At 42.8% G+C, this 26921-nt stretch overlaps 1 protein-coding gene across 2 annotated transcripts in view; it reads left to right on the top strand.

Annotated features, from left to right (window-relative positions):
- The window catches only part of letm1 (leucine zipper-EF-hand containing transmembrane protein 1), a 28280-nt gene extending 11554 nt beyond the window's left edge, over positions 1-16726 (top strand). Inside the window, exons 4-14 of one of the 2 annotated variants that reach the window (XM_012965950.3) lie at positions 2149-2292; positions 3381-3518; positions 5903-6106; positions 6957-7076; positions 7312-7443; positions 8884-9054; positions 10047-10199; positions 10889-11023; positions 13135-13328; positions 13777-13933; positions 14598-16726. In XM_012965950.3, the coding sequence (XP_012821404.1) occupies positions 2149-2292; positions 3381-3518; positions 5903-6106; positions 6957-7076; positions 7312-7443; positions 8884-9054; positions 10047-10199; positions 10889-11023; positions 13135-13328; positions 13777-13933; positions 14598-14750 (1701 nt within the window). In that variant the 3' untranslated portion in view covers positions 14751-16726. 2 annotated transcript variants of the gene reach the window in all.
- The last annotated feature ends 10195 nt before the right edge of the window (positions 16727-26921 follow it).

Genomic DNA, 26921 nt, shown 5'->3' with positions numbered 1-26921 from the left:
GATTTCATTGTGATGTAATGATCCTATTAGGGTCTCATACAGAATAGATGAAGCTTCTTACAGAAAACCTCAGCGATTTTTGGAAAGCGCCTTGATCTGTCCAGATAAGCTCTTTGTCGTTTATCCAGAAGTGATATTATTTGCTAATAACATTTAGTCAATGGGCTTACTTTTAGAAGTGGTGGTTCACCTTTCCTAGTATGTTATAGCGTTTTTTAGTTATTCGCCTTTATTTTCTGTTATTTTTCTTGCTTTCATATGGGGGTCACTGACCCCAGCAAACAAACTTTTGCTCTGTGAGGCTACAACTTTTATTGTTACTTTTTATTTCTTATCTTTCTATTCAGTTCTTTGCTTATTCATATTCCAGTCTCTCGTTTGAACCACAGCCTGGTTGCTAGAGTAAATAAGACCCTAGCAACCAGATACCTGCTCAAATACCGAACTGGAAAGCTGCCAAACAAAAAGCTAAATAAATGAAAAACCACAAAAAAAAAATAAAAAATGAAGATCTATTGCAAATTGTCTGAGAATATCAATATCTACACAGTATTAAAACTTAAAGTAAAGGTGAGCTACCCCTTAAATATATATATATATATATAAGGGGACACTGTCACCTGAAGCATGTTTTTTTTATCAAGAAAAGTTGAGCTCCCCTTTTCTGATTCATGTGTATTACTCATTTTCATTTAGATGGTTTTATGGAAAATGCCAGGCCATCCGGTTTGGCCATTTGTACACTAGTTGCATATACACTGGTCTGTGTTTGGAGACCAATGTAATGAAATGGAAATTCTGATTGGCCAATGGTCCTTTCCACAGGATCACCATCCATCCAGGATTAGGATTTGCCTAGTGTTTACCAGGATCCTTGCTTTAAATATATTCGCCACAGGCCAAACAGTCTTGAAATCAAGTTTTGGGTGCCCCCCCCCCACCCCAGTCACTTACAGACATATACCCCATTTTACAAAACAGTAAGAGGTACAATTGGAGTTCCCAGCTCAGCATTAAAGGCCATGGCACACTCTGCATTTGGTCACTGCTGTTTGCGGCAGTAACACCCAACTGACTTTTATTATGACTCTTATTTTGCTGTATATTTACAACAAATAATTGAAAGGCGACCTGAATTTATATTGTCTGTCTGGAAATTTTTAAAATATAATTTTATATGGCCATGGTGCCTTGTACAAATCATAGTTTTCTCAGCCGGCGGGACAAAACGTTACGGCCAGAATTTGCCCCGTGTCTGTGGACAGTAATGGCATCTGTCGCTGCACACATGGGGCAGATATAGACTCTATTGCTGTTTTTCCACCAGCCTTATACTTGCCCAGTGTTTCTAAAGTCCTAAGGGTTGCTGCAGGGTATGTGGCTGCCAAAACTACTCTGTTCAAATCGGTACTTACCTTTGCTTGTATTTTCCCATGAATTATTTTATATAGACTGTCAGTGCACCGTGTCCCTGCATCATGTTAGAGCCCCCCTTGGAGGTCCAGCCCTCTTTAACTTATGATCCATAGTCTCAAGATTATTTAGGATAGAAAATACATTTTCACCCCATATCTCACTCTAACTGACCTTCAACCTGGGCTGTCAGGTGTTTCTGTGAGAATAAATAGGCTCCCCCCTCCACTGCATTCAATCTTAGTCCCCCCTGCCAGTAGCTCCTATTGCCTGGGGGGGCACTGTGTATCAGCGTATTGTAGGAACTGTTCAGTTACTTCTGTGTGGGTTTCTTCTATTTTATTAAGTTGCTGTGCATCCTCTAGTATAAATATACTATGTTAAAATGGCAGAAATGTAGGGCGGAAGTCTAAATGTGTGTAAGCAGGGATATGGCTAGGAGCTCATAGGCACTGCAGTAGAATTTGATTTGGGCACTAAATTACCACTAGTTCCCTTATCCCACCTCCTCTATCCACTCTGCACCAACACTGTAGTATGTGTAATTATGCATTGGGCTCTCCACCCTGCAGCTTTATTTTTATCTGTATTAATGTATCTAATTATATGTGCCCCTGCACCCCCTTCCCTTATTATCTTGGCATTAAGCACCACTGAGGTATAGTAACACACATACTGTATGGCTTCCAGCTGTGACTCCCAAGTGTGACTGATTGTACTATTTCTTCCCTACAGTTCCTGAGAATATGTGCCGACCTCTTTCGACTCGTACCTTTCCTCGTCTTCGTTATCGTTCCCTTCATGGAGTTCCTTCTTCCAGTGGCATTGAAATTGTTCCCGAATATGCTGCCTTCCACCTTTGAAACTTTCTCAAAAAAGGTAACCTGGCCAATATGCCAAATTTTTTTTTTTTTTGCACAATTACCCAGAATCGCTGCGTGTCTAGTGTTTTACATGTGTCTGTTCCAGTGAATCCGAATGGCCAGCTATTTTCAGGTGCTTTGTTGCCCATAGGAGAGAAGATTTCCTGTTGGTGACAAAGCACCCTATCTGTCATTGTCCTTAGCAGAAAAGATCATTGCTATTATAGGGCTGATTATGGCAGCACAGTGGCTCAGTTCTTGGGCAGTGTCTGCTAGCTGTTTGTATGTTCTCCCTGTGTTTCTCACACCCTGGGTTCTCCGACACTCAAAAACATACAGGCAGATTAATTGGCTTTTGATAAAATTGACCCTAGTCCATGTGAATGTGATAGGGACCTTAGATTGTAAGCACACTGGGGCAGGGACTGATGGGAATGTGATAGGGACCTTAGATTGTAAGCTCACTGGGGCAGGGACTGATGGGAATGGGATAGGGACCTTAGATTGTAAGCTCACTGGGGCAGGAACTGATGGGAATGTGATAGGGACCTTAGATTGTAAGCTCACTGGGGCAGGGACTGATGGGAATGGGATAGGGACCTTAGATTGTAAGCTCCACTGGGGCAGGGCCTGATGGGAATGTGATAGGGACCTTAGATTGTAAGCTCACTGGGGCAGGGGCTGATGGGAATGTGATAGGGACCTTAGATTGTAAGCTCACTGGGGCAGGGACTGATGGGAATGGGATAGGGACCTTAGATTGTAAGCTCACTGGGGCAGGAACTGATGGGAATGTGATAGGGACCTTAGATTGTAAGCACACTGGGGCAGGGACTGATATAATATAGAATTACTGTAAAGGGAATATGTTAATACATAAATGTATCTGTATCAATAACTGCAAATTAATTAATAGTAAAGCCATTTAAACTGGTACAGTAAGTTCAGCATATACATTATAATTCTAGCCATAATTTTTTTTTTTTTTTAGGTTTTACTTTTCCTTTAAATACTATTTTATACCTTGTTGTTTTTTTTCTGTAACCTTTCATATTCATTTTTATCCTGCTTTTAATGAATACCAATACTTTTCTGTGTCTTTAGGAGGAGAGGCTGAAAAAGGAGCTCAGAGTGAAGCTGGAACTGGCCAAATTCTTGCAGGACACAATAGAGGAAATTGCACTGAGGAATAAAGCGGCCAAAGGGGATGTCACTGCAGAGTTTGCAACCTTTTTCCAAAAGGTAATTCAGTTCAGAGTAGTGCTTATTGCACGGACACTTATCCTTCATGTAACAGAAATTATACTTTTCTTTCTTGGAGTCCTAAATGTTGTCCAAGGGCCTATAGCAGACGAGTGTCATGGACTACTGTCATAGGAAAACATGCTTTTGTCAAAACCCAAATAGAGCGTCTCCAGCAGAATCCTGCATTGTAATCTGTTTTTATATTTAATTTTGAAATTTCACATGGGGCTAGCCATATTCTTCATTTCCCAGGGTGCAACAGCCATGTGACCTGTGCTCTGATAAACTTCAGTCAAACTTTCCTGCTGCGCTGCAAGTTGAAGTGTTATCCCCCCCCCCCCCAGCAGCCGATCAGCAGAACAATGGGAAGGGAGCAAGATAGCGGCTCCCAGTAGGTATCAGAATAGCACTCAATAGTAAGGAATCCAAGTCCGGCTTGGGACTCCTCCAGTTACATGGGAGTAGGAGAAACAATAGGTTAGCTGAAAGCAGTTCTAATGTGTAGCACTGGCTCCTTCTGAAAGCTCAGACTCAGACACAATGCAACAAGATGGCGCCTACACACAGTAAATTATTTGCTATGTAAACAGTGTAATTTAGAAAACTCATAAGTCATTGGTAGGCGTCAGGGAGTAAATTTGGGGGCTTTTCAGCCATTAGAACACTGCATACCCCTTACCAACACCCTACCATATAGCAGATAAAATGTTTTTGCTTTCTCTTTCCTAAGAAAGCCCTTTCATACACATAAAAATTCTAGTCAGCAAAATGTCTTTATGCTCTAATCTCTATAGATAAAGTTACTGGGCCATAACCAACAAATGCACCGAATGTCAGGTCTCTAGTGCACAATACTAAAGGTCATTCTCAGGCGTGAGAAGAAATGTGGGTGCGACCTTGTCGATAAGCACTTGCACCTAGTTTTTCCATAATTCACCTACATGTCCTCTGGGCCATAGCAGTCATTACTTTCCCCTCACAGCAATTTCTCTCTGGAGGAGTCAGAATCCCTGTTTTATAAGGACTGCCTTTCCTATATAATATATTTGTGTTAACTGGGAAATATATACTGTATATTTCATGCTACAATTTTTTTTATGCTTTTATGGTATCTCGGGAGAAGCTTTTACTTTTTCTACTTGTGCATTTTACAATTAGCTCCTTCATATGATGTCATAAGCCAACTCAGTGCAGGTATTTGCTATCCAATTGAGCCAAAGGGGTCAATCTGTGCTATTTGGCCTTCCACACTAAATATGACTAAATCTATTGGTCCAGTAAATTAAAAGGTACTTGCAAGGTCTGGCTTTTTCTTTTTTTTCTTTAGTCTGGAATTCTGTATTCAGCTACATGCTGCTCAGGCAGCCATACCGCTGTTGTAATTGATTTGGTGCTATAAATACATAATGATGAAACGAGGAAGATAAACTGCCATATGTTAGTGCAGCCTTGCATTGCTTATCATATAACTACTGTTCTAAATTACCTTCTGTGCTAGGGATGTATCACAGGAGATGTGCCGATGACCCCTTCCCTTGGCTACAGTGAGACCTGCCTGAAACCCCTGGTAGTGGCAATTCCCTTTAGGGCTCTGGCACACGGTGAGATTAGTCGCCCGCGACAAATCTCCCTGAAATGCCATTCCGCCGGCGAAAATGTAAATCGTCGGTGGGATGGCATACACTGCACTGCGATTTTCCTGAAATTGCGGAAGTTTCCTCTCAAGGCAACATTAACAACATTTTTGCCGGCGGGATGGCATTTTCGGGGAGATTAGTCACCCGCGAACAGGGAGATTTGCTGCGGGCTACTAATCTCCCCGTGTGCCAGAGCCCTTAGGGTGAAGACACACAGAACTACTAGTAGCAGCTACTTGTCGTGGCTACTAAAATAGACAATGCCGATCGTTTACTGATAATTGTCTGTGTGTGTGTTTTAGCAGAGGCAATTCTCAGTATTGTCTATGGCAGGGTATTTTCTGGAGATTAGTAGCCGTGACAAGTAGCTGCTACTAGTAGTTCCATGTGTCTTTACCCTTAAAGTCATGGGTAGGCAGGAGGAGCAGTTTCTGGTGCTTCCCTGCTGGCTGAAATAAGTTTGTAGGTTTTTAGTTTCATCACAGTAAAGGGTATAGTGAAGATGTGATTCACACCGGTATAGTGCATATCTATTACTCACAATGATATTAGACTTAGTTGGCTCTTGGTGTTTTAAGAGCTATGGCACTTGGGGCATTTGAGCCACAGCCCAATGGAAAAGGCTCAGTCCCTATGGAAATGGGAAGTGAGTGGCATATCCATAGGGATATGAGAACATGCTCAGGACAGGGGTTCTGGCCAAAGGTGATCGGCTCAAACAAAGTGTCTTCTTTCTGCTTTCAGATTCGTAGCACCGGAGAAAGGCCCAGCAATGAGGAGATTGTCCGCTTCTCTAAGCTCTTCGAGGATGAACTGACACTGGATAATCTGACCCGGCCACAACTGGTGGCTCTGTGCAAACTCCTGGAACTCCAGTCGATTGGAACCAACAACTTCCTGCGCTTTCAGCTCACTATGAAATTGAGGTCCATTAAAGCAGATGACAAAGTAAATAGTTACACTTTACTTTATTTTCCCTAACAATGTTTGAAGGCCTACTTATTGTGGCATATAAATACTCAATATGAAATCATGATTTACATTCTGGATAAATGAAACCTTTTTTAATGCAGGAAATGTTTTTTTCTGTTGTCACCTGGAATGGATATGATCAACATTTCGTTTTGAAAGGGCAACTCTACCCAAACACAAAAGGCACAATTTTGCCAGTCCAAAATCTTTGAATATCCCTAAACTAAAAAGCACTGGTAATGGGGTGAATGGGATTTGTTGGCCCTGATTCGGGCTCTTCTAAAGTGTTTGAGAAAAAAGCCCTGTGTGCCAACATATGCCTTTGTAATACTGAAAGCCCTTTTGCCAGTCTAAAAGCAAACAAAAGCCATGTTTTTTTTATGTTTTTTTTTTTTTTTGTTTTCATGTTTCTATTTTTCTTGGACACCTTTTATGTTTTTGCTTTTTGGCTATAAGATGAGTCCCACTGAGTACCAAACCACTTGAGAGATGTAGGCTTTAGTATTCTGTGCTGCTCACCCTGTATTTCTACACACTGATATTAAAGGAAAGCTAAAGTTTAACTAAAGAAGCAGGGCAGAAATGTTGTAAATTGTCAAATGTTTTGGGTTTCTGCCCAGGGCAACCACAGGCCTTTAGCAGGGAGGATCTGTGCCCCTGAAATGCCCCAGTAGCCCCCCATCTTTCTGCTGATTCCCTGCACATACACTGATTCACTGCACTGCATCAGCCCATTTGTAAGGTTTAGTTTTCTTTTGACCAATGTTTTAAAATGTTTCCTTACTAGTGAGCCTCTTTTACAATGTTGTATATTTGTGTGACTTAGTTAATAGCTGATGAAGGTCTGGATTCCCTGACTGTAACAGAACTGCAAGCAGCTTGTCGTGCCAGAGGAATGAGGGCACTTGGGGTCACAGAAGATAGACTCAAGGAACAACTTAAGCAGGTCAGTGGCAAGGGGAAGCTTATTTAAAGTGACTTACCTATATTGTTGTTATGTTGCAACAGTACAGTAGCCCATAGCAAGCAATCGACCGCTAGCTTTGATCAGACTGTTGCAAGTTAAGGTCCATTCTACTTGAAACCACTCATTCAGATCATTGGGCCAAAAAATATTCTGGTGGGAATAACGCACAAAATAATAATAATACCAGTGACATGTGTTCTCTGTTCTATTCTAGTGGCTGGAGCTGCACCTGGATCAGGAAATTCCCACATCGTTACTCCTTTTGTCCCGAGCTTTGTATCTCCCCGACACACTCTCGCCAGCCGATCAGCTCAAAACTACCCTACAGACTTTGCCTGAAAGTGTGGTATGTACCTCAGCTCTCTTAATTCTCATTTAATCTCATTCTCATCTTTTGGGTTTCCTTTCCTTACATTGCTGGCCATGGGTGGTGACAACTGTATATAGAAATTTTACAGATTTATGTAGCAACTTTGCAATTGGTCTTTGTTTTTTTTTTTTTAATTGGTCTTCCTCTTCTACATCTTTTCAGCTTTTAAATTAAGCACACTGACCCTGGCTGCCAAAAAACCTTTGCTAACAATTTGAGTTTATTATTATTACTTTCTATTTCTTATTTTCTATTCATTCCCTCTCCTATTCATATTCCAGTTTTTCATTCAAACAGTTGCCTGGTTGCTAAGTTCTACAAGACCCTAGCAACCAGATAGTTGCTGAAATTGCAGTCTGGAATGCTGCTGAACACAAAGCTAAATAACTGAAAAACCATAAAAAATACTTTGATTGTTAATTGCAAACTGGCTCAGAATATCAGTGTCTGTCATACTAAATGTTAATTTAAAGGTGAACAATCCCTTTAATAAATAGCTTGAGGACTGCAGCATCCCTGATGATGAATAGTGGGTACTATTTTGACCAGGCCCTGCTATAATTTAGGTCAGTGTTGGTTATAATCATAATGTTTTGCTAATATTGTCCATTGAAATACAATTTATTTTTATTTTCTGGCATTTAATTTAAACGAATTAAGACTGTGGGGTACTAAATGAGACTTCCAAGAGTTCTCATCTATTTAAAGCCTACGGATACTAGTGAGCCGGCTTCATTGACTTGGCTCAGTATGAAAGGAAATCCTGTGCTTCTGCAGAAACAAAGAAAGGCACCATAGATATTTTGTGGATGTATTTCCCTGTTACAACGTTCAGTTTTACAGATAACTAACTCATTGGAACCCATGGTAATGCCTCTCTCTTCCACCTCTGTGAGTTATAGTTTCCTTTCTGGCTCAGCAAAGCAGTAATCTGCAGTGTTTCCTCTATTATGTGTGATAGAGGCCATTCAGCCGGAACATTCTGGGTTCATGCCCAATCAGCAGTGAGCGCCAGGGAGTCCGTCTGGGACTACAAATGGCATTTTACCCCTTAGTTAATGTGGAATCAGTTCTCTGATGAGATAATTATGCCAGCAGGCCCGGACTGGCAATCTGTGAGTTTTGGCAAATGCCAGAGGGGCTGCTGTAAGATGCCATAGACACTCACTATTTATTGGGCTGCTGGAGGGGGGGGGGGGGGGGGCTGTTTGGGCCTCTGTGTCCTTAAAAATGCCAGGGACTATTTTGAATCCCAGTCCAGGCCTCTATACTAGAGCTGTATACATGTTTTGTGTCTGACTAATAAAGAAGATTAGACACGGATATATTTTGCTATGTTCTGGTTTTGCTGTAACTGCTGTTACTCGGCCTCCGTTTGGAAGATCCCTTTTATAAGAATGAACTTGTGTTTTTCAGGCTAAGGAAGCGCAAGTTAAAGTGGCAGCAGTAGAGTGTGAAAAGGTGGATAACAAAACCAAACTTGAAGCCACTCTCCAGGAGGAAGAAGCCATACGCAAAGAAAACCAGGAGAAAGAGATGGAGAGATTAGCTGACGCTGCCAAAGAAAGCCAGCAGGTTGCAGCAAAGGTAATGGCCAGTCTTCTAAATGGGGTTGAACTTTGTGGTACAGGGGCAACATCCCAGGATTGTGATTTTAGATTTTTAGCTAGGCTGTGTATATACAAGGTGTGCCGATTTGTCAGCCACAACCAGTGGCTCATGGGGAATATGTTGCTCCCTGTGGCCTCAAAGTAGTTGCCCATTTTTACATTTCTGGCTTGGAGACAAGTTTTGGAAGTACAGAGACACAGTTTTACTCCAAGCAGAGCCTCCTGCAGGCCAGCAGTCACATGGGGCTACCAGATAGCCAATCACAGCCCTTATTTTGCATCCGTGAGGACCTTTTTTTTATGAGTGGCTCACCAATACTTTTTACATTTGAGCGTGGCTCATGAGTAAAAAAGGTTGGGGATCCCTGGTATAAAGACTTATACAATAAGAACAGAACTAAAATATTTGTAAAAGGAACATTTGTATGCCTCAGAATAAATCAAATGCCAAGTAATCACGCCATTATTTCATTGTTTGGTATATTTTCAGCAGTGTCATCAGCCTTAAGGGACAATAAGGGCAATTAATGACCCTTTAAGCTGCATTTTTGGTTTGCTTGGCCCATTCAAATGTGTGGCCTAAGTGTACAGTATCTGTGAGGGGCCTTTGAGGAGATTAAGAGGGTCTCTCACTGGAATGACACTGAATCTGTTGAGAAAAGTAATACAAAGCAATGCTATAGAACTACTTTTGCTACTTATGTTATGTACTGTGTGCCATCACTGTTTCTGCTTCAGCAACTGCTGGCAGCTATTGTTGTTTTGTCACTTCTCCCTGAGAAGTTTATGGTTGTCAATATGCCCTTGGTATCCATGCTTGTATATATAGTAGTCAGTATGGGTTGTAGTGTCTGGACAACCCTGTGTATCTATAAGACAGTTGTGGCTAAAATAATTTGATTTAATGATACTTCAGTAGTAAATGACCTTGGTTTCTTTTTCCCCACTGCTTCTCCTTTAAAACTAAAGGTGGATGTACAGTCGGCTCCTGAGGAGGCAATATCAGGGGAAATGAAAACTGCCACGGCTGATACGGCTGCTGAACCAGCTGTAGCCCAAATGAGCGCCTCCGAGCAAGCCGAGATTTTAAAAGATACGGCGCCAGTACTGGAGGGCATTAAGGTAGGAAATTAATATCACAGCCACTAATAAAGATGCTTCCATGGGAACTCTCTTAATTATAGGAACGAAAATCATCTGTTTCCTTGGACTTACATTTCTTTTAGGTACCATGCCATATCAATAGGTGCTGCTGTTCCTGATACGGATTCCATTGCATTATGTGTATGTCCAGCTTCAGACATTTGTTATTTAAATACTAAGGTTTCCATTACTGCCCATTGATTCTGAAACTTCACAGGGGCTCACCTACAGTCATGCACCCCTCCCTGCCTCCAGCAGCTGAAGGTTGGTCTTACTGTGTCCAGTGTCATTGGCTCCTCATGGGTGTCTGCTTTATATAAAACATAGAGCCACGTTGGGCAACTATTGGGCCCTTATTTAAATGTTAAAAATGACCCTACCCCCTATATACTTATATAATACTTATATAATACTGCCCAATTAGCTTCTAATATCTATAGTAATATATGTATATATTTATGCCTTATGTACGATATTGGTATTAAGGATATAGGATATTACAGAAGAAAGATTAATATATTTTGCACAAATTATTACTCATTGATATACAATAATAATACAAAAACATGTGCCATAATTATTAAGACTTTTTTGTTGTTGAACAGGATATCAACTTGGTATCAGGAGCTGCAATAACCTTATTATCCTTGTGTTTATTGTTTTTCTAGGGAGAAGAGATAACCAAGGAAGAAATCGACATATTAAGTGACGCTTGCACGAAACTGAAAGAACAAAAGAAATTGCTAACAAAGGAGAAAGAAGAACTTTCAGAGCTAAAGGACGATGTGCAGGAATACAGTGAGGTAACCCTAACATTGTTATAGTACACCTTGTCACATTATACAGGTATGAGATTTGTTATTCAGAAACAAGTTATCCAGAATGTTTCGAATTAAAGGAAGGCCATCACACATAGACTTATTTTTAATCAAATAATTCAAATTCTTAAAAATGATTTCCTTTTACCTGTAATAATAAAACAGTACCTGTACTTGATCCCAACTAAGATATAATTACCCCTTATTGGGGGCAGAACAGCCCTATTGGGTTTATTTCATGGTTAAATGATTCCCTTTTCTCTGTAATAATAAAACAGTACCTGTACTTGATCCCAACTAAGATATAATTACCCCTTATTGGGGGCAGAACAGCCCTATTGGGTTTATTTAATGGTTAAATGATTCCCTTTTCTCTGTAATAATAAAACAGTACCTGTACTTGATCCCAACTAAGATATAATTACCCCTTATTGGGGGCAGAACAGCCCTATTGGGTTTATTTAATGGTTAAATGATTCCCTTTTCTCTGTAATAATAAAACAGTACCTGTACTTGATCCCAACTAAGATATAATTACCCCTTATTGGGGCAGAACAGCCCTATTGGGTTTATTTCATGGTTAAATGATTCCCTTTTCTCTGTAATAATAAAACAGTACCTGTACTTGATCCCAACTAATATATAATCAATCCTTATCGGGGACAAAACAGTCCTATTGGGTTTATTTATTTTTTTAGTGTTTAAATGATTTCTTAGTAGACTTGAGGTATGAACATCCAAGTTATGGAAAGATCTCTTATCTGGAAAACTCCAAGTCCCGAGCATTTTGGGTAAAAGGTTTCATACGTGTACATGTAGCACCAAAAAATGAAAGTGCTTTATATGCATTTAAATATAATATACTGTTGCACATCCCTGGTACAAATGATGTGTTAGCTTCAGAAGTGTCATTTATATAAATAAGCTGCTGTGTAGCCACGGGGGCAGCCATTCAAGCAGAAGTGGCAAAAAGGCACAGGTTACATAGCAGATAACAGATAAGCTCTGAAGTATACAGTGGCTTTAATTCTTATACAGGAAGATAAACACGGGTCAAATACCATTCATGGATGTGAAATTAATCACTGTTCAACATGAGCAAAACACATAGGCCTTTTATTAAAAGTGTAGAGTAAAAGTTAAATGGACTGTGTTTGCCCTCCCAGGCTTTGGAATCTGCAAAATCGCTATTAGATAAGTGAGGAGCATTTTAGTGATGCACATAATCCAGCATCTAGGTAGGAATTCTGATTCTGCCAAATTCTGTGTTCCTCCAACCAAATCTAAAGGAGAAGGAAAGGCATTTTGGCATTTTACTGCCAATAGATTTGCCACATTGGTGCCACCTAGAACAATATATTTATTCTGCAATAACCATTAACATACCTGAGTAAAGTGCCCTAGAAGCTTTCTCTGATTGCGGCTGCCATTTTAGCTTGGTCTTCATAGCTTCCTGCTGCAGCTCTAGCCTTTATAGCTCAGATCACACATTCCTAAGGGAGGGGGAGGGAGTTTTATGAATTCTTATGGGAGGAGGAGCAGGAGAGAGGAGAGAGCTGTGCCCCCGGAATGAACGATTTTTCCGAGAGAGGACGCCCCTAAGAACATGTTTACAAAAAAGGAAACACAAAATCCTGTGTTTCTTTTGATAGAGGACAGCGTTACTGTGAGTGCTTATGGCTGTATTTACATAGACCAGTGGTCCCCAACCAGTGGCTCAGGGCAACCAACCCCTTGGATGTTGCTCCCAGTGGCCTCAAAGCAGGGGCATATATTTTAATTCCTGGCTTGGTTTTAGCCAATCAATAGCATATTTGGCACCTCTGGAACTTTTTTCATGCTTGTGTTGCTCCCCAACACCTTTTCTACTTGAATGTTGCTCACAGATATAAAAGGTTGGGGATCCCTGACATAGACCTTTCTGATAAAGCTTACTTAGTTTTTACCTTTCCTTCTCCTTTAATTGCTGTGATTAGGTTAAATTGGGAAAGTGTTTTGAGTGATATAATAATATTATAGTACATAGAAATAAGATTATATAGGAACCAGTTCCACCATTACCAGAAGCCTAACCCCCCCTTTTATTATTGCTGCAGGACCTGCAAGAAATCAAGAAAGAGCTCTCTAAAACGGGCCAAGAGAAAGTGCTGCAGGAGACAAAGGCGAGCAAGATCCTAACGAAGAGAGTGAACAGGATGATCGGCCAGATGGACAAAATCATCTCCGAACTGGAGAACGAAGAGAAAGTGTTGGATGAGCACATCGAAAAGGGATCTGTTCCTCCTGTCGGGTAAGAGTTGGTTCATTTGCTTGGTTGGGGCTAAAGGTGTAACTGTGGGCAGTGTTTTAAAAAGAAGAAAATAAGTAGATATGTCCCATGTGCAAAACTGGTTGCACCCAGGTACCCTGCATGCTGGCAGTCAGTGGCAAGTTGTACCAGAGTGACTGCCCTCTGTCATCTGCTCTGTATATCCATATATGTGTTCATGAACTTTTATTTGTGGTCTTTGTAATGTTGCTGTCATTGCTGTGGTTTGACCTTTGCTCTTTCGGGAATCGGTAACGCCCTACAGAATGTAAGATCTTGATTCTAGCTCTTAATGCAATTACTTTCAGGTCAATTAAGAATGAATCGTTGGCGTAATTGCAGCCTCCTCGACCCTCTTTCCCCACCCAACGCTTCTTTTTCCCGCTTGCACTGCCGCCTCATTTTAATTGTACCTGTCTGCTGTACACAGATTGTATTTCGCCTTTAGGGAAAACCTCGTCAGCATCAACGAGCTGATCAGCATCATGAGGCACATCCAGAAAATCCCGGAGCAGAAGCTGCAGAGAATCGCCGCAGCCCTGGATGAAAATAAAGATGGCAAAATCGACTTAGATGATGTGGCTAAGGTTGGTTCTAGAGGTTTCAGAAAGTCTGTGTTTATAGGTTCATGTTCTAATGCCCCACCTCTTTTGTGACATCATAGAAGGGCGGGGCAGGCACAGGTCTATAAATACTAAGAATTGCCTGGTTAGGGTCGGGTGTGGGTAACAAACCGACAGGTTGGGGTCGGGTACGCATCACCACTATATGAATAATTTATGTAAGTGTCCCCTATACACTTTATATAGATTTCTATCTCTTGGTGCCTTATGCTATAAATGATGGTATATCTTGCTAAACTGCAACTCCCAGAAAGCTGGGGGACTCCCCTGCAACATCCCTAGAAAGCAACTACTTATGCCCATGGCAAACCTTTGCTTCTAATATCTGATTTCTATGGAGACCTGTAAATAAATCATTAATATACTGTAAGTGTCTTAAAGGGGATGTAAACCCCAAAATTGTACTCAGTCCGCTGTGCACTGTATATACTCTATTGGGATTATCTAATATAAGGCACTAAGTTTGTCCAGGAGCAGTAACCCATAGCAACCAATCAGCAAGTACAATTTACTGTTCACCTGTTAAAAGCAAACATCTCATTGGTTGCTTATGCCCAGGGCAACCATTTTGCTTCTTAATACGATTATCGGAGACTGACTCTGGGCTTTTGCCATTCCCATCATGCAGGTGGTGGAGCTGATTGACAAGGAAGATATAGACATCTCTACAAGCCAAGTCGCTGAGATCATGGAACTGCTCCAGAAGGAAGAGAAACTGGCTGAGAAGGAGAAGGCAAAGGAAAAGGTGGAGAAGGAGCAGGCAGCAGAAGCACAGAATTAGCCAAGAAAGGAAATAATCATATCCTCTGCTCTCCCCTCATCGTGTAAACTATCCATAGAGCTGCTACTGTGTCCCGACTTGCTTTTTTTTGGGGGGTGGTTTAATTGCCAAGCAACATATATATTCATTTTTTGGAGTGAAATAAAAGCTTCATTGATCCAAAAGGGTTAATTACAGTCATTCCATAGTATCAGACCTGCACTTGGGACTTTCTACGGCATTTTGAAAAATGTTTGTGTTGTATTCAAATTCCTAATAGGCAACATCATAATTTATATATCCAGTATATATATAATCCTATATCACTGTCACTTGCCTAACACAGGTATAGTTATAGTTCAAGCGAGCGACCGAGTGCTAGTGTCTAGCCAGTGCTTGTCTAACTCATTCCTGCATTTTTAAAGAGAAAATGTGCCCTGTTCATAAGTAAGTCTTGTTTTTAATTGTAACCCCTTTTATATAGTAAAAGAGAAGAGATCTTCTGAGAACTTTTGCATTTTATGTTGTTTATATATATATTTTTAAATGTCATGATATCATCAGTTTTTACACTGCTAATATCATAAAGGTGTAACCTGAGCGCCCCCAAGGGGGCTGATGATAAACTGGGGATATCGTGAAATTTAAAAAAAATATATAAATGGCAAAAGTGCTCAGAAGAGCACTCTGCACAATTTTACATTTATTATATAGAATAGTTCCCCTTTAAAAGTGATAAAGGTTCTTTCCAAACCATGCAGGGCAGCGGGCAATGGTTGCAGTGTGCCACTGGCCCGATGGTCTTTAAACTTAAGTATTTTTACTGCTGTTCTGCCGCCGCTTTGATCTCTAATGGCATTTTGTGTTTGTTTCACTTGAACCTTAATTTAAATTCATGCTGTTGCCTCACTGGCAGAGAATGTATTATAATGGTTTATTGCTTTCCAGGGGAATCGGCTCCATGAAGAGCATAGAAAATATCTATTTATGTGCCGGTCCTGCGGGTGCTTTATGAATTATGCACTAGGAATGTATTTGTCAGTGTTTCCTATTATTTTTTTTAATGCATTTAAAGCGGCAGCACTCGTCCATTGTAGCTTGGCTGACCATTTCCTTGGCCAACTTATTATATATATTTATGAAACCCATTGGCTAGTCAGAGTGGCCCTGGCACCCAAGGCTCGTAAGTGTTGACTGTCAGTAACATGCTCCCGTAGTCTATACCCTTGTACCAGTGCTAGTATCCTTCCTATTGCTCAGCATGTAATCTAAATTATCCATATCCCAAACAGGTATAGAACATACTTTATTAGCCAGTTACCATAATATTTGCCCCTTCAGTTGGGGCAAGATCAAGCAATTTACCAGGGCTTGCCATTTAGAAAGTGATTGTCCTCAACAGATCCAATTGTATAAGTGCTGCACTAAAGTGAGCATTAGCACAGATGTGAGCTGGGAATAAAGTTTCCCTTTAAAGGCAACATAAACTTGTCTCAAATATATCACTGCCCTTTGCCAGACCCGTGTTACTAGGGCTCAGGCCGGGACTGGCAATCTGTGGGTTCAGGCAAATGCCAGAGGGGCTGCTGTAAGATGCCACAGACACTCACTATTTATTGGGCTGGGGGGGGCTGTTTGGGCCTCTGTGTAGTTGAATCCTGGAACTAACCAATGGTCTGTGCTGCTGCTGCTTTATGCATATTGTCTGTCGCTTCGTGTTAATTCGACAAATAATACTTTGGAACAATGCACTATAGGCCGTGTATGAGTGTAGCCATATAGTAGTGTTACGGTACCGCCGATGAAAATGCTTCTGCACTATATCTGTTAAGCCACTTTGATTGGTCAGTTGGACTTGAATCCCTCCCACCCCTTCAGCAGCCTTATAGGGGCAACTGTGTATTTTGTGGGTGTTTTGTTGCTTTTACCTTTTCATTTGTTTTCTTTTTGGATTGACTGCAGTGGTTTCAAACCCGTCCAGTGGAACCTGAAATTAGCAAGCAATCTGAAAATATTGCCTTTATATTGATATGTAGTATGTACAGTACAGTACAGCAAATGTAAACCTTTTACACTGAGTGCAATATAGACTCAAAGCCTACCTATTCATAACTTCCATATCTTGCACTCATTTTATGAGACCATAGCTGCTCTCTCAGCATTTATACATAAAGCCTGTGAGCTGCCATATTGCTTGGCTTTTCCTTCTACACGTGGCCGAACTATAGCCCTCAGCTCTGATATTGGTGCTTGCAGTTGGAATTTAGTCTTGTCTGCCTTGGGTTGCCCCCCTACCTACACTGAACCAGCACCATTAATAACCTGAACATACAATATGTGCTGCCCCCCACTTAGAAATAGGCCAACTTTCCCTTCTGATTCACTATGAGCTTATTACAGGTAAATGATCCGTTATTCAGAAAGCTCCAAAGTATGGGATGACCGTGTCCCATAAACTTCATTATAATCAAATAATTATTTTTTTTTAAAATGATTCCCTTTTTCTCTGTAATAATAAAACAGTACCTGTACTTGATCCCAACTAAGATATAATTACCCCTTATTGGGGCAGAACAGCCCTATTGGGTTTATTTAATGGTTAAATGATTCCCTTTTCTCTGTTAATAATAAAATAGTACCTGTACTTGATCCTAACTAAGATATAATTACCCCTTATTGGGGGCAGAACAGCCCTATTGGGTTTATTTCATGGTTAAATGATTCCCTTTTCTCTGTAATAATAAAACAGTACCTGTACTTGATCCCAACTAAGATATAATTACCCCTTATTGGGGCAGAACAGCCCTATTGGGTTTATTTAATGGTTAAATGATTCCCTTTTCTCTGTAATAATAAAACAGTACCTGTACTTGATCCCAACTAAGATATAATTACCCCTTATTGGGGCAGAACAGCCCTATTGGGTTTATTTCATGGTTAAATGATTCCCTTTTCTCTGTAATAATAAAACAGTACCTGTACTTGATCCCAACTAAGATATAATTACCCCTTATTGGGGGCAGAACAGCCCTATTGGGTTTATTTAATGGTTAAATGATTCCCTTTTCTCTGTAATAATAAAACAGTACCTGTACTTGATCCCAACTAAGATATAATTACCCCTTATTGGGGGCAGAACAGCCCTATTGGGTTTAATTAATGTTAAAATTATTTTAATTAGATATTATGGAGATCCAAATTATGGAGAGACTCCAGGTCTTGAGCATTCTGGATAACAGGTCCCATACCTGTACCACTTATCAGGACAATACCATGTAAATCAGAGCTGGGGGGAGAGATAATTGTGGATTTGCTGGGGTCACAAAGCCACCGTTAATACCTCCTATATTGTATGGTTCTTCTGGGCATTAGAGAATGATCCAGTACTTTCCCCTTACGGCCCCTGAGCTCTGTCTGTAGCTTTCAAGCAACTGGTTTTAAAACACTCCCCTTGTTTGTCTGTAGCACAGAGTCCGATCCCATTCTGAATGGACATTAAAGGGACACTGGGTGTGTTGTACTGATCATGCGCCTTTTGGGTTTTTTGTTTTTTTTTTAAGAAAATTTGTTTTAAATGATTATTTAAAAAGCAAAAAAGAATCGGAAAAAATTGGTTATGTTAATTTAAATAAATTATGTTTGCAATTCATCAGAATGGCGTCTTTGTTTGAATTGTTCCTAATATAAGCGAGTAGGGGTTTGCACACAATGGCTGTGCGAGGCGCAGGTAAAGGAAGGTTCCTACTTAGATTGGGTATGGATCGGGGATATGTAAATCATATTTTATTAAAAGGATAGTTTACCTTTACGTTAACTTTATGTTATTGAACTGCAAGCTATTAGCAACTTTTCAGATGGTCTTCATTTTTTGTTTTCTATAGTTTTTAAATTATTTGCCTTCTTCAGACTCTTTCAAGCAGGGCCAGAAGTAGAGGTAGGCAATAGAGGCACCTACCTAGTGTGCAATGGTGAAGGGCACTGGGCAGGTACTTCTTCTGCCAACCCTTACTCCAAGCTCTCTTGCCCCCCCCACTGCTTGTTGCTGCACACTCTCCCCTTCATGACATCACCGCACATACTTGCGCGCATCAGCACATGGTCACATGCAGGGGGCCTGGACAGGCTTGAGGGGCCTGTTGGGGTGCCTGGAAAGCTTGATCTGCCTCTGCTTTAAAATGGGGGTCACTGACTCCGGCAGCCCATAAACTAGTGCGATGCAAGGCTCCAGTTTTATTATTATTGTCATCTTTTATTACTCCTATTTATATTCTCATCTCTCATTCAAAACCCTGCCTGCTGTTAGGTTAAACTGGACCCTAGCAACAAGATAGCTGCTGAAATACCAAACTGAAGAGCTGCTGAAGAAAGAGCTAATAATACAAAATGAAATGCCTGTGTGTTCCATACTCTGCCCTATGCTGCCTGTGTGTGCCATACTCTGCCTGCCCTACCCTGCCTGTGTGTGCCATACTCTGCCTGCCCTATGCTGCCTGTGTGTGCCATACTCTGCCTGCCCTACCCTGCCTGTGTGTGCCATACTCTGCCTGCCCTATGCTGCCTGTGTGTGCCATACTCTGCCTGCCCTATGCTGCCTGTGTGTTCCATTCTCTGCCTGCCCTAAGCTGTCTGTGCCCCATACTCTGCCTGCTCTATGCTGCCTGTGTGTGCGCCATACTCTGCCTGCCCTATACTGCCTGTGTGTGCGCCATACTCTGCCTGCCCTATGCTGCCTCTGTGTGTGCCATACTCTGCCTGCCTTATGCTGCCTGTGTGTTCCATACTCTACCTGCCCTATGCTGCCTGTGTGTTCCATACTCTGCCTGCCCTATGCTGCCTGTGTGGGCCATACTCTGCCTGCCCTATGCTGCCTGTGTGTGCCATACTCTGCCTGTCCTATGCTGCCTGTGTGTGCCATACTCTGCCTGCCCTATGCTTCCTATGTGCCATACTCTGCCTGCCCTATGCTGCCTGTGTGTTCCATTCTCTGCCTGCCCTAAGCTGCCTGTGTGTGCGCCATACTCTGCCTGCCCTGTGCTGCCTTTGTGTGCGCCATACTCTGCCTGCCCTATGCTGCCTGTGTGTGCGCCATACTCTGCCTGCCCTATGCTGCCTGTGGGAGGTGAGCCTGGTGGGGGTTGTTCTAGGAGTTTATTAGCATTTGGAAATAGTTGTTAGGGAGTCCTTAAGGTGTGTAATTTGTGGTTCCTGCTGGGAAAATTGCAATAGATTTTGCTCATAGATCAAATTGCACAGGATCCCACCAGGTGCAACAAAAGGAGAGACCGGGTCTGAACGGGGAATCAGAATTGGTCCTGTCATTTCAAGTACACAGAGGCCCAAATAGCCCCCCATGGGCCCAGTAAATAGCCCCTCTGACATTTACCAGAATCTAGATTGCCAGTCGGGGCCTGAGGGAGACCAAGAAGGGTGCAGCACATTCTGAATATACAAACTTTCACACTGAGTGCAAACAAGCCAAAGGTCCGGCAACTGACTAAAGTATATGGTGACAATACGCCGCCCAGTAGCGCAGGTGTCCATGTGTCCTGGTAACTTTGCTCTTATTATAATCTGATCCCCAAACATATATTGTGATGGATCACTGTCCCTCTGTACAGAAAAGGTTCTACAGACTCATAGCAGTGCTTGTTGTAATACACACAAACGCCACTAGATGGCACTCCAGTACAGCTGCTACACTACAGGGGCAATTGCAGCTCTGTTACAATAAGAAGCATATATATAAGTAGCAGTATGATAATGTGTAAGTGTTGTATAAGTCTTGGCTTCTGAGCTGCCATCAGATCCCATACATTCCTATGTATTTTATTTTATTTTCTGATTGATGCACTTTCCAGCCAAGCATGCCCCAATACACCCACCCTGTATCTATATCCCAGCCTATATCTTACATTGTAATTAAAGCATAAACTATAATAAAGGAATAATTACACTTTTTGTAAAACACAAAAATATTAGCAGTCACTGAGGGGTTCTGTGCCCATATAAAGGCACAAGGCTGCAGGCTGAGTTATACAGGGAACTCTGAGTATCACTCATGTATTATACGGGATAATGTACCCCCTACTGTAAATGATAAGGATATTAGAAGTCACTGAGGGGTTCTGTGCCCATATAAAGGCACAAGGCTGCAGGCTGAGTTATACAGGGAACTCTGAGTATCACTCATGTATTATAAGGGATAATGTACCCCCTACTGTAAATGATAAGGATATTAGAAGTCACTGAGGGGTTCTGTGACCATATAAAGGCACAAGGCTGCAGGCTGAGTTATACAGGGAACTCTGAGTATCACTCATGTATTATAAGGGATAATGTACCCCCTACTGTAAATAAGGATAGTAGCAGTCACTGAGGGGTTCTGTGCCCATATAAAGCCATAGTCCCTTCCCAGAGACTATTGTCCCCCCACTGCTACTATAGGCACCATCTCTCCCTACTATACCTGCTATCCCACAGCCCCAGTCCCTTCCCAGAGGCTATTATCCCCCCACTGCTACTGTAGGCACCATCTCTCCCTACTATACCTGCTATCCCACAGCCCCAGTCCCTTCCCAGAGGCTATTATCCCCCCACTGCTAGTATAGGCACCATCTCTCCCTACTATACCTGCTATCCCACAGCCCCAGTCCCTTCCCAGAGGCTATTATCCCCCCCACTGCTACTATAGGCACCATCTCTCCCTACTATACCTGCTATCCCACAGCCACACCCCCTTCCCAGAGGCTATTATCCCCCCACTGCTACTATAGGCACCATCTCTCCCTACTATCCCACAGCCACAGTCCCTTCCCAGAGGCTATTATCCCCCAACTGCTACTATAGGCACCATCTCTCCCTACTATACCTGCTATCCCACAGCCACAGTCCCTTCCCAGAGGCTATTATCCCCCCACTGCTACTATAGGCACCATCTCTCCCTACTATACCTGCTATCCCACAGCCCCAGTCCCTTCCCAGAGGCTATTATCCCCCCACTGCTACTATAGGCACCATCTCTCCCTACTATACCTGCTATCCCACAGCCCCAGTCCCTTCCCAGAGGCTATTATCCCACTGCTACTATAGGCACCATCTCTCCCTATTATACCTGCTATCCCACAGCCACAGTCCCTTCCCAGAGGCTATTATCCCCCCACTGCTACTATAGGCACCATCTCTCCCTACTATACCTGCTATCCCACAGCCCCAGTCCCTTCCCAGAGGCTATTATCCCCCCACTGCTACTATAGGCACCATCTCTCCCTACTATACCTGCTATCCCACAGCCCCAGTCCCTTCCCAGAGGCTATTATCCCCCCACTGCTACTATAGGCACCATCTTACACTAGGTAGGGAGAGTAAAGAATGGGATAGCATCCATGGAAGACATTATTCCCCACACTATCTCTGCCTGGAATCATTAGCACAAGGAATCCCTGCCTACATAGCAAACCTGATGAGTTATAGACAGACTGCAGATGAGGCTTTTAGAAAGCTCTTGAGATATTACTTTCCATCTTTTCAAAATTGCTTCCTACCTGCCAACTTAATGGGCTCTTTTGATGACAGCTTCCAACATTCACAATCATATTTTTTTTTTTTGAGAATTTTTTGTTTTCCCATCATGGCAAAACCTGAAACTTCGTACCCCAGAAGGACGCGGATTATTTCGAATCGCTGGTTGGTTGTGCTACAGCCCTCGCTGACTTTCCAAATGAATTCTCCCCGTGATTAATCGCTATAAACCTCTCCAGCTGCTTTACATTACTGAATATGGTGCAAAACAAAATAACATGGGAACACACACTGAACAAGCTCCAATATTCATTTCTATTAATTTTCTGCCCTTTTTTTTAGGTTTTGAAATATCCTGTTGGGTTGTATGCATATATTTGAGTTATTCCCTATGTAAATAGAGAGAGGTATTTCGGCACTTGAGGTCAGATGTAATTTAGAAGTCTGATTTATAGAAGGTTACGTGCATCTATGTGCCCATTCAGGGAAAGGAATGTGAGTAGCGAGTATTACACAGACTGGGTGCCGGGCAAGGTCACTTACACACACACTAAACCGTAGCAATGTTTCCCTTTCTTACCATCCAATCCATCATTGGAAATACCTGCATCCAAAATCCTACTCACTGTATATTCATTAAAGGGATAATGTTGTTAAATACCCTATTCTTTAGAACTCAGTGCATCATTATTATTTTTTTACCATTTTAGAGCTATTATTATAGTTATTGACTGCCAATATAAAGATTTTTTTTTTAACAGCACCACCTGCTGGTCCAATCCTGTAATTGTACAGTCAAAGAGATATACAATCACAAGGAAAACACAGTATTATTCTGATGTTGCTCTGGAAGGAGATGGGAAAGAGCGTTTGAGGGTTTCTAGATGACTTGAAAATTCAGGGACAAATTCAGGGAGAATCCAGCTGTACGGACTGCACTGGTTGGAACTGAATTTAAATGCAATCAGTGCCCTGCAACTTGCATTTATGAAGGTGGCCATACACGGGCCAATTCTAGCTGCCAATATTGGTCCCTTAGACGGATTCAGCAGCTTATGGGCACTAACAACGGCCTACCCGACCGATATCTGACCTGAAATCGACCAGACCTCGGGCAGGTTTGAAATTTAGACGGATGGGGGACTGCATCGGATCATTGATGCAATCCCCGAACCGAGGGACACCTATACCTGTTGTTCTAATTTGATTGTTTGGCCTCAGGGCCAAATGACTAAATTAGCCCAATATCGCTCACCCATAGGTGGGGATATCTGGAGAAGATCCGCTCGCTTGGCTACCTTGCCAAGCTAGCAGATCTTAGTGTGTATGGCCACCTTTAGACGTGTCCCTGGCTTTGAAGGGGTCTGGTAACCCTAGCCTCAGATGCCCTTTCCCCTCTCTTTCCTGAGCAGAGTAACATCAGAACACTCCTCTGTTTTCCTTCTGAATGTGGGTCTCTTTGACTGTACAGTTACACGATCAGACCAGCAGGAGGAGCTGCTGTTACAAAACTCATTATATTGGCAGAGCAGAGCAACATCAGAATACATCTTTGTTTTACTTCTAAACATACATCTCTTTGACTGTACAGTTACAAAAACTGACCAGCAAGTGGCGCTGTTGTTATAAAATTCATGGTTTTGGCAGTAAAGAAACTGGAAGAAAAAAAATGAATATAAATTGCAAAAGTTCTTAGAAAAGCACCCCAGGAGTTTTCCACAATTTTTTTTTTACGGGTTTCTTATTCTTTAAATCTGTGCATTGGCTTTGGGATATATACAAATAATAGGTGCGCATAGATTCCAACCTGCAGAAGTTAATAAGACTCCCAAGCAGTCCTTGAAAATCAATGTAGACCGCTATGGAACTCCAGCACCAATGGCTATGGGATATTATTTTGCCATATTTTCTGTTTTGCCGCTGTAATAAAAAATATGTTTGAAAAAAAGTGAAGAAAAAATGTGCTCATTGCTATTTACAAGGTGCAGGATAAGGCAGATGTCCGACAGGAAGATTAGTTGTCTGCGGTTAAATGTCCTATTGCAGTTGACTATTTTCACCAAATGCCTTCCTACCAGTAACAAAGCGAATTGGCGTTGGGAAGGCATAGGCTTTGTTTTGGTGGGCCAGTGTCAGCCTGGCCCATTGGGATACCAGGAAAACTCCCGGTGGGCCCAGGTGCCAGTGGGCCCTCCTGCTCACCCAACCATTTGCCTTGTATGCCTATACCATGGCCATTACTCAAGTCTACATGGGAAGATTGGGCCTAAGGTCTAATGTTTTCTGGTGGGCCCTTGGCACCCCAGTCCGACACTGCTGTGGGCCATAAGCCTAAAACTGGGAGCTTCTTGCCTATGTTAGCAGTGTTAGCAAATACAGGGATGGACTGAGGGGGGCTGCCACCCCAGGGGGCCCCCACCACTAGCTCAATCACCTCCCCCCCAAGCATACTGCATACTTAATTCTTTGTCTTTAGGGGAAGGTGGTGAGCGGGGGCACAGATGCTTCTTACGGGATCGGGTCTGGGTTGTTGGGGCCAACAAGGGTGCACTGGGTTTATTCCTGGTTTCCCGACAGGCCTGACCCTGAGTAAATGTGTAACACAGCACACCCAGCCAGGCTGCAGCGAAGGCGCCATGTTATTCCTAACAATAGAAATAATACAAAGCTATTATACTTGGCCGCTAGAAAAGTGATATTGGCATCGGCCATCGTGTGAAATATTTATAGTCACGTAAAACAAACATGTTCCTCATTGGCCATTCTCATCAGTTAAACACTTAACCACGAAACAATAACACACGCTAAGAACACAATACCCCCAGAAACCCCCCATGCATTTCTGCTGTGTCAGATTTCTCATAGCGCCGCGTCCTTTCCAAACACGGGATTTTTAAAAAAAAAAACCCATAATAATAATCGATTCAGACGTCGTCTGTCTCCTTTGTGCGCGAGTACAAGAGCGCCTATTCATACTGGGAATGTTTTCGGTGGAGGTAAAATGCGACTCCTGCCAAAAGAAGGGAAAATATCCGAAATGAAATATGAAGAATCGAGAAACATTTTCTTTATTTCACATCAAAACTGCCAGAATCTGGAACATCTGGTTCATGTCATTTCATGCTGTTATGCCCAAAATGTTAGCAAATCACTGTTGGGCACTTCTTGTTTTGCTTGCCTTACGCTTTTCCCTCATTCTCAGAATCGCTTGTCAGTCACTATTCCCACCAGGCCCATACATAGAAAGCTGTGTGTGTGTGTGTGTTGCATTGATCATTGTGTTTTAAAGGCACACTAACATGTAACAATGCAGGGTCGGACTGGGGTGTAGAGGGCCCACCGGGGCCCGCTCCCATAGCCTGCACCCCCCCGAGGGCCCCCCTAACCCCCCTCACAGGGCCCCCCACCCGACGTCCTTCCCCAAGCGCGTACATTTAGCGCTTCGGGGCAGGAGTGGTTAGGCAGGGGGAGCGCCATAAGGGTCGGATCTGGGCCGTCGGGGCCCACTAGAGCCGGAGCCCACCGGGTTTTTTCCCAGTGTCCCGGCGGCCCAGTCCAACCCTGTAATAATGTATTGCATTATTGAAAAAAAACATGGCGATGCTTGTTGCACTTGCAGACATAAATGTTGTTTGGATTCTGGCAAATGCCAGAGGGGCTGCTGTAAGATGCCATAGGCGCTCACTATTTATTGGGCTGGGGGGGCTGTTTGAGCCTCTGGGTACTGGAAATGTCAGGATCTATTTTGAATCCCAGTCTGGACCTGCACTAGTGCTGGGGCCCACCCGGTATTTGCTCAGTGTCCCACTGGCTCAGGGTCTGTAGTTTAGAAACTATAGTACCTAGCTGTCTGCCCCGCTTGGGTCCCCTGCCTCCACCCTCTCTCCTACCTAAAAGGGAGATGTTGGGCAGCTAGGGGGCAGGTTTCTGTTGCTGTGTGTGCTGGGACCCTCTACAGATTTTTTGGCGGGGGGGGGGGGGCCTGTCCTGGGTTAGTTATGCTACTATGCAAACCTATTAATGCAACAGTGAGATTAGTGGTCAACAGGCCCGGATTTGTGGAGAGGCCACAAAAGCCCGGGCCTAGGGCGGCAGAAGTTTAGGGGCGGCATGCCGCCCGCCGCAAGAAAATGTTTACATTTGGCTCCTATACGGAGCAGTTGGGACCCCCACTGCTCCGTATGGGAGTTTAAAGGAGCGCATGTGCACTTGTGGCTGCGGGGGGCGAGTTGTTGCGTGTTCCCACATGCGCACGGGGTGGGGGGGGACCAACAGGGGCGGCCTTGGGGCACCCAGAAGAGAAATCCGGCCCTGGTGGTCAAAATGCCTGATCCACTAGTCATGCTGTTTGGCTGTATATGGGGTAAATGCTCTTGGTCCTACACAGAGCAGCTGTAGGTAGTTAGGCAAGGGGGGATTTTAATCTGGCATTTTAAGTACACAGGGGCCCAAACAGCCCCCCAAGCAGCCCAATAAATAGTGAGTGTCTATGGCATCTTACAGCAGCCTCTCTGGCATTTGCCAGAACCCACAGATTGCCAGTCCGGGCCTGACCTGAACCCTTAAAGCTAAAATTCCTCTTCCTAAGAGTGAAAGTTGCAGTGAATTAGTGCAGAATTGGATGGCAGTTTTGGTTTTCATGGTTGAAAAATTGCACTGTTGCCCCCAGTTACC

This window comes from Xenopus tropicalis, chromosome 1, assembly GCF_000004195.4.
Source record: "Xenopus tropicalis strain Nigerian chromosome 1, UCB_Xtro_10.0, whole genome shotgun sequence".
In the NCBI taxonomy this organism is placed as follows: domain Eukaryota; kingdom Metazoa; phylum Chordata; class Amphibia; order Anura; family Pipidae; genus Xenopus; species Xenopus tropicalis.
Note: the sequence above shows the minus strand (reverse complement) of the source record. Positions and strands in the feature narration are given on the sequence as shown.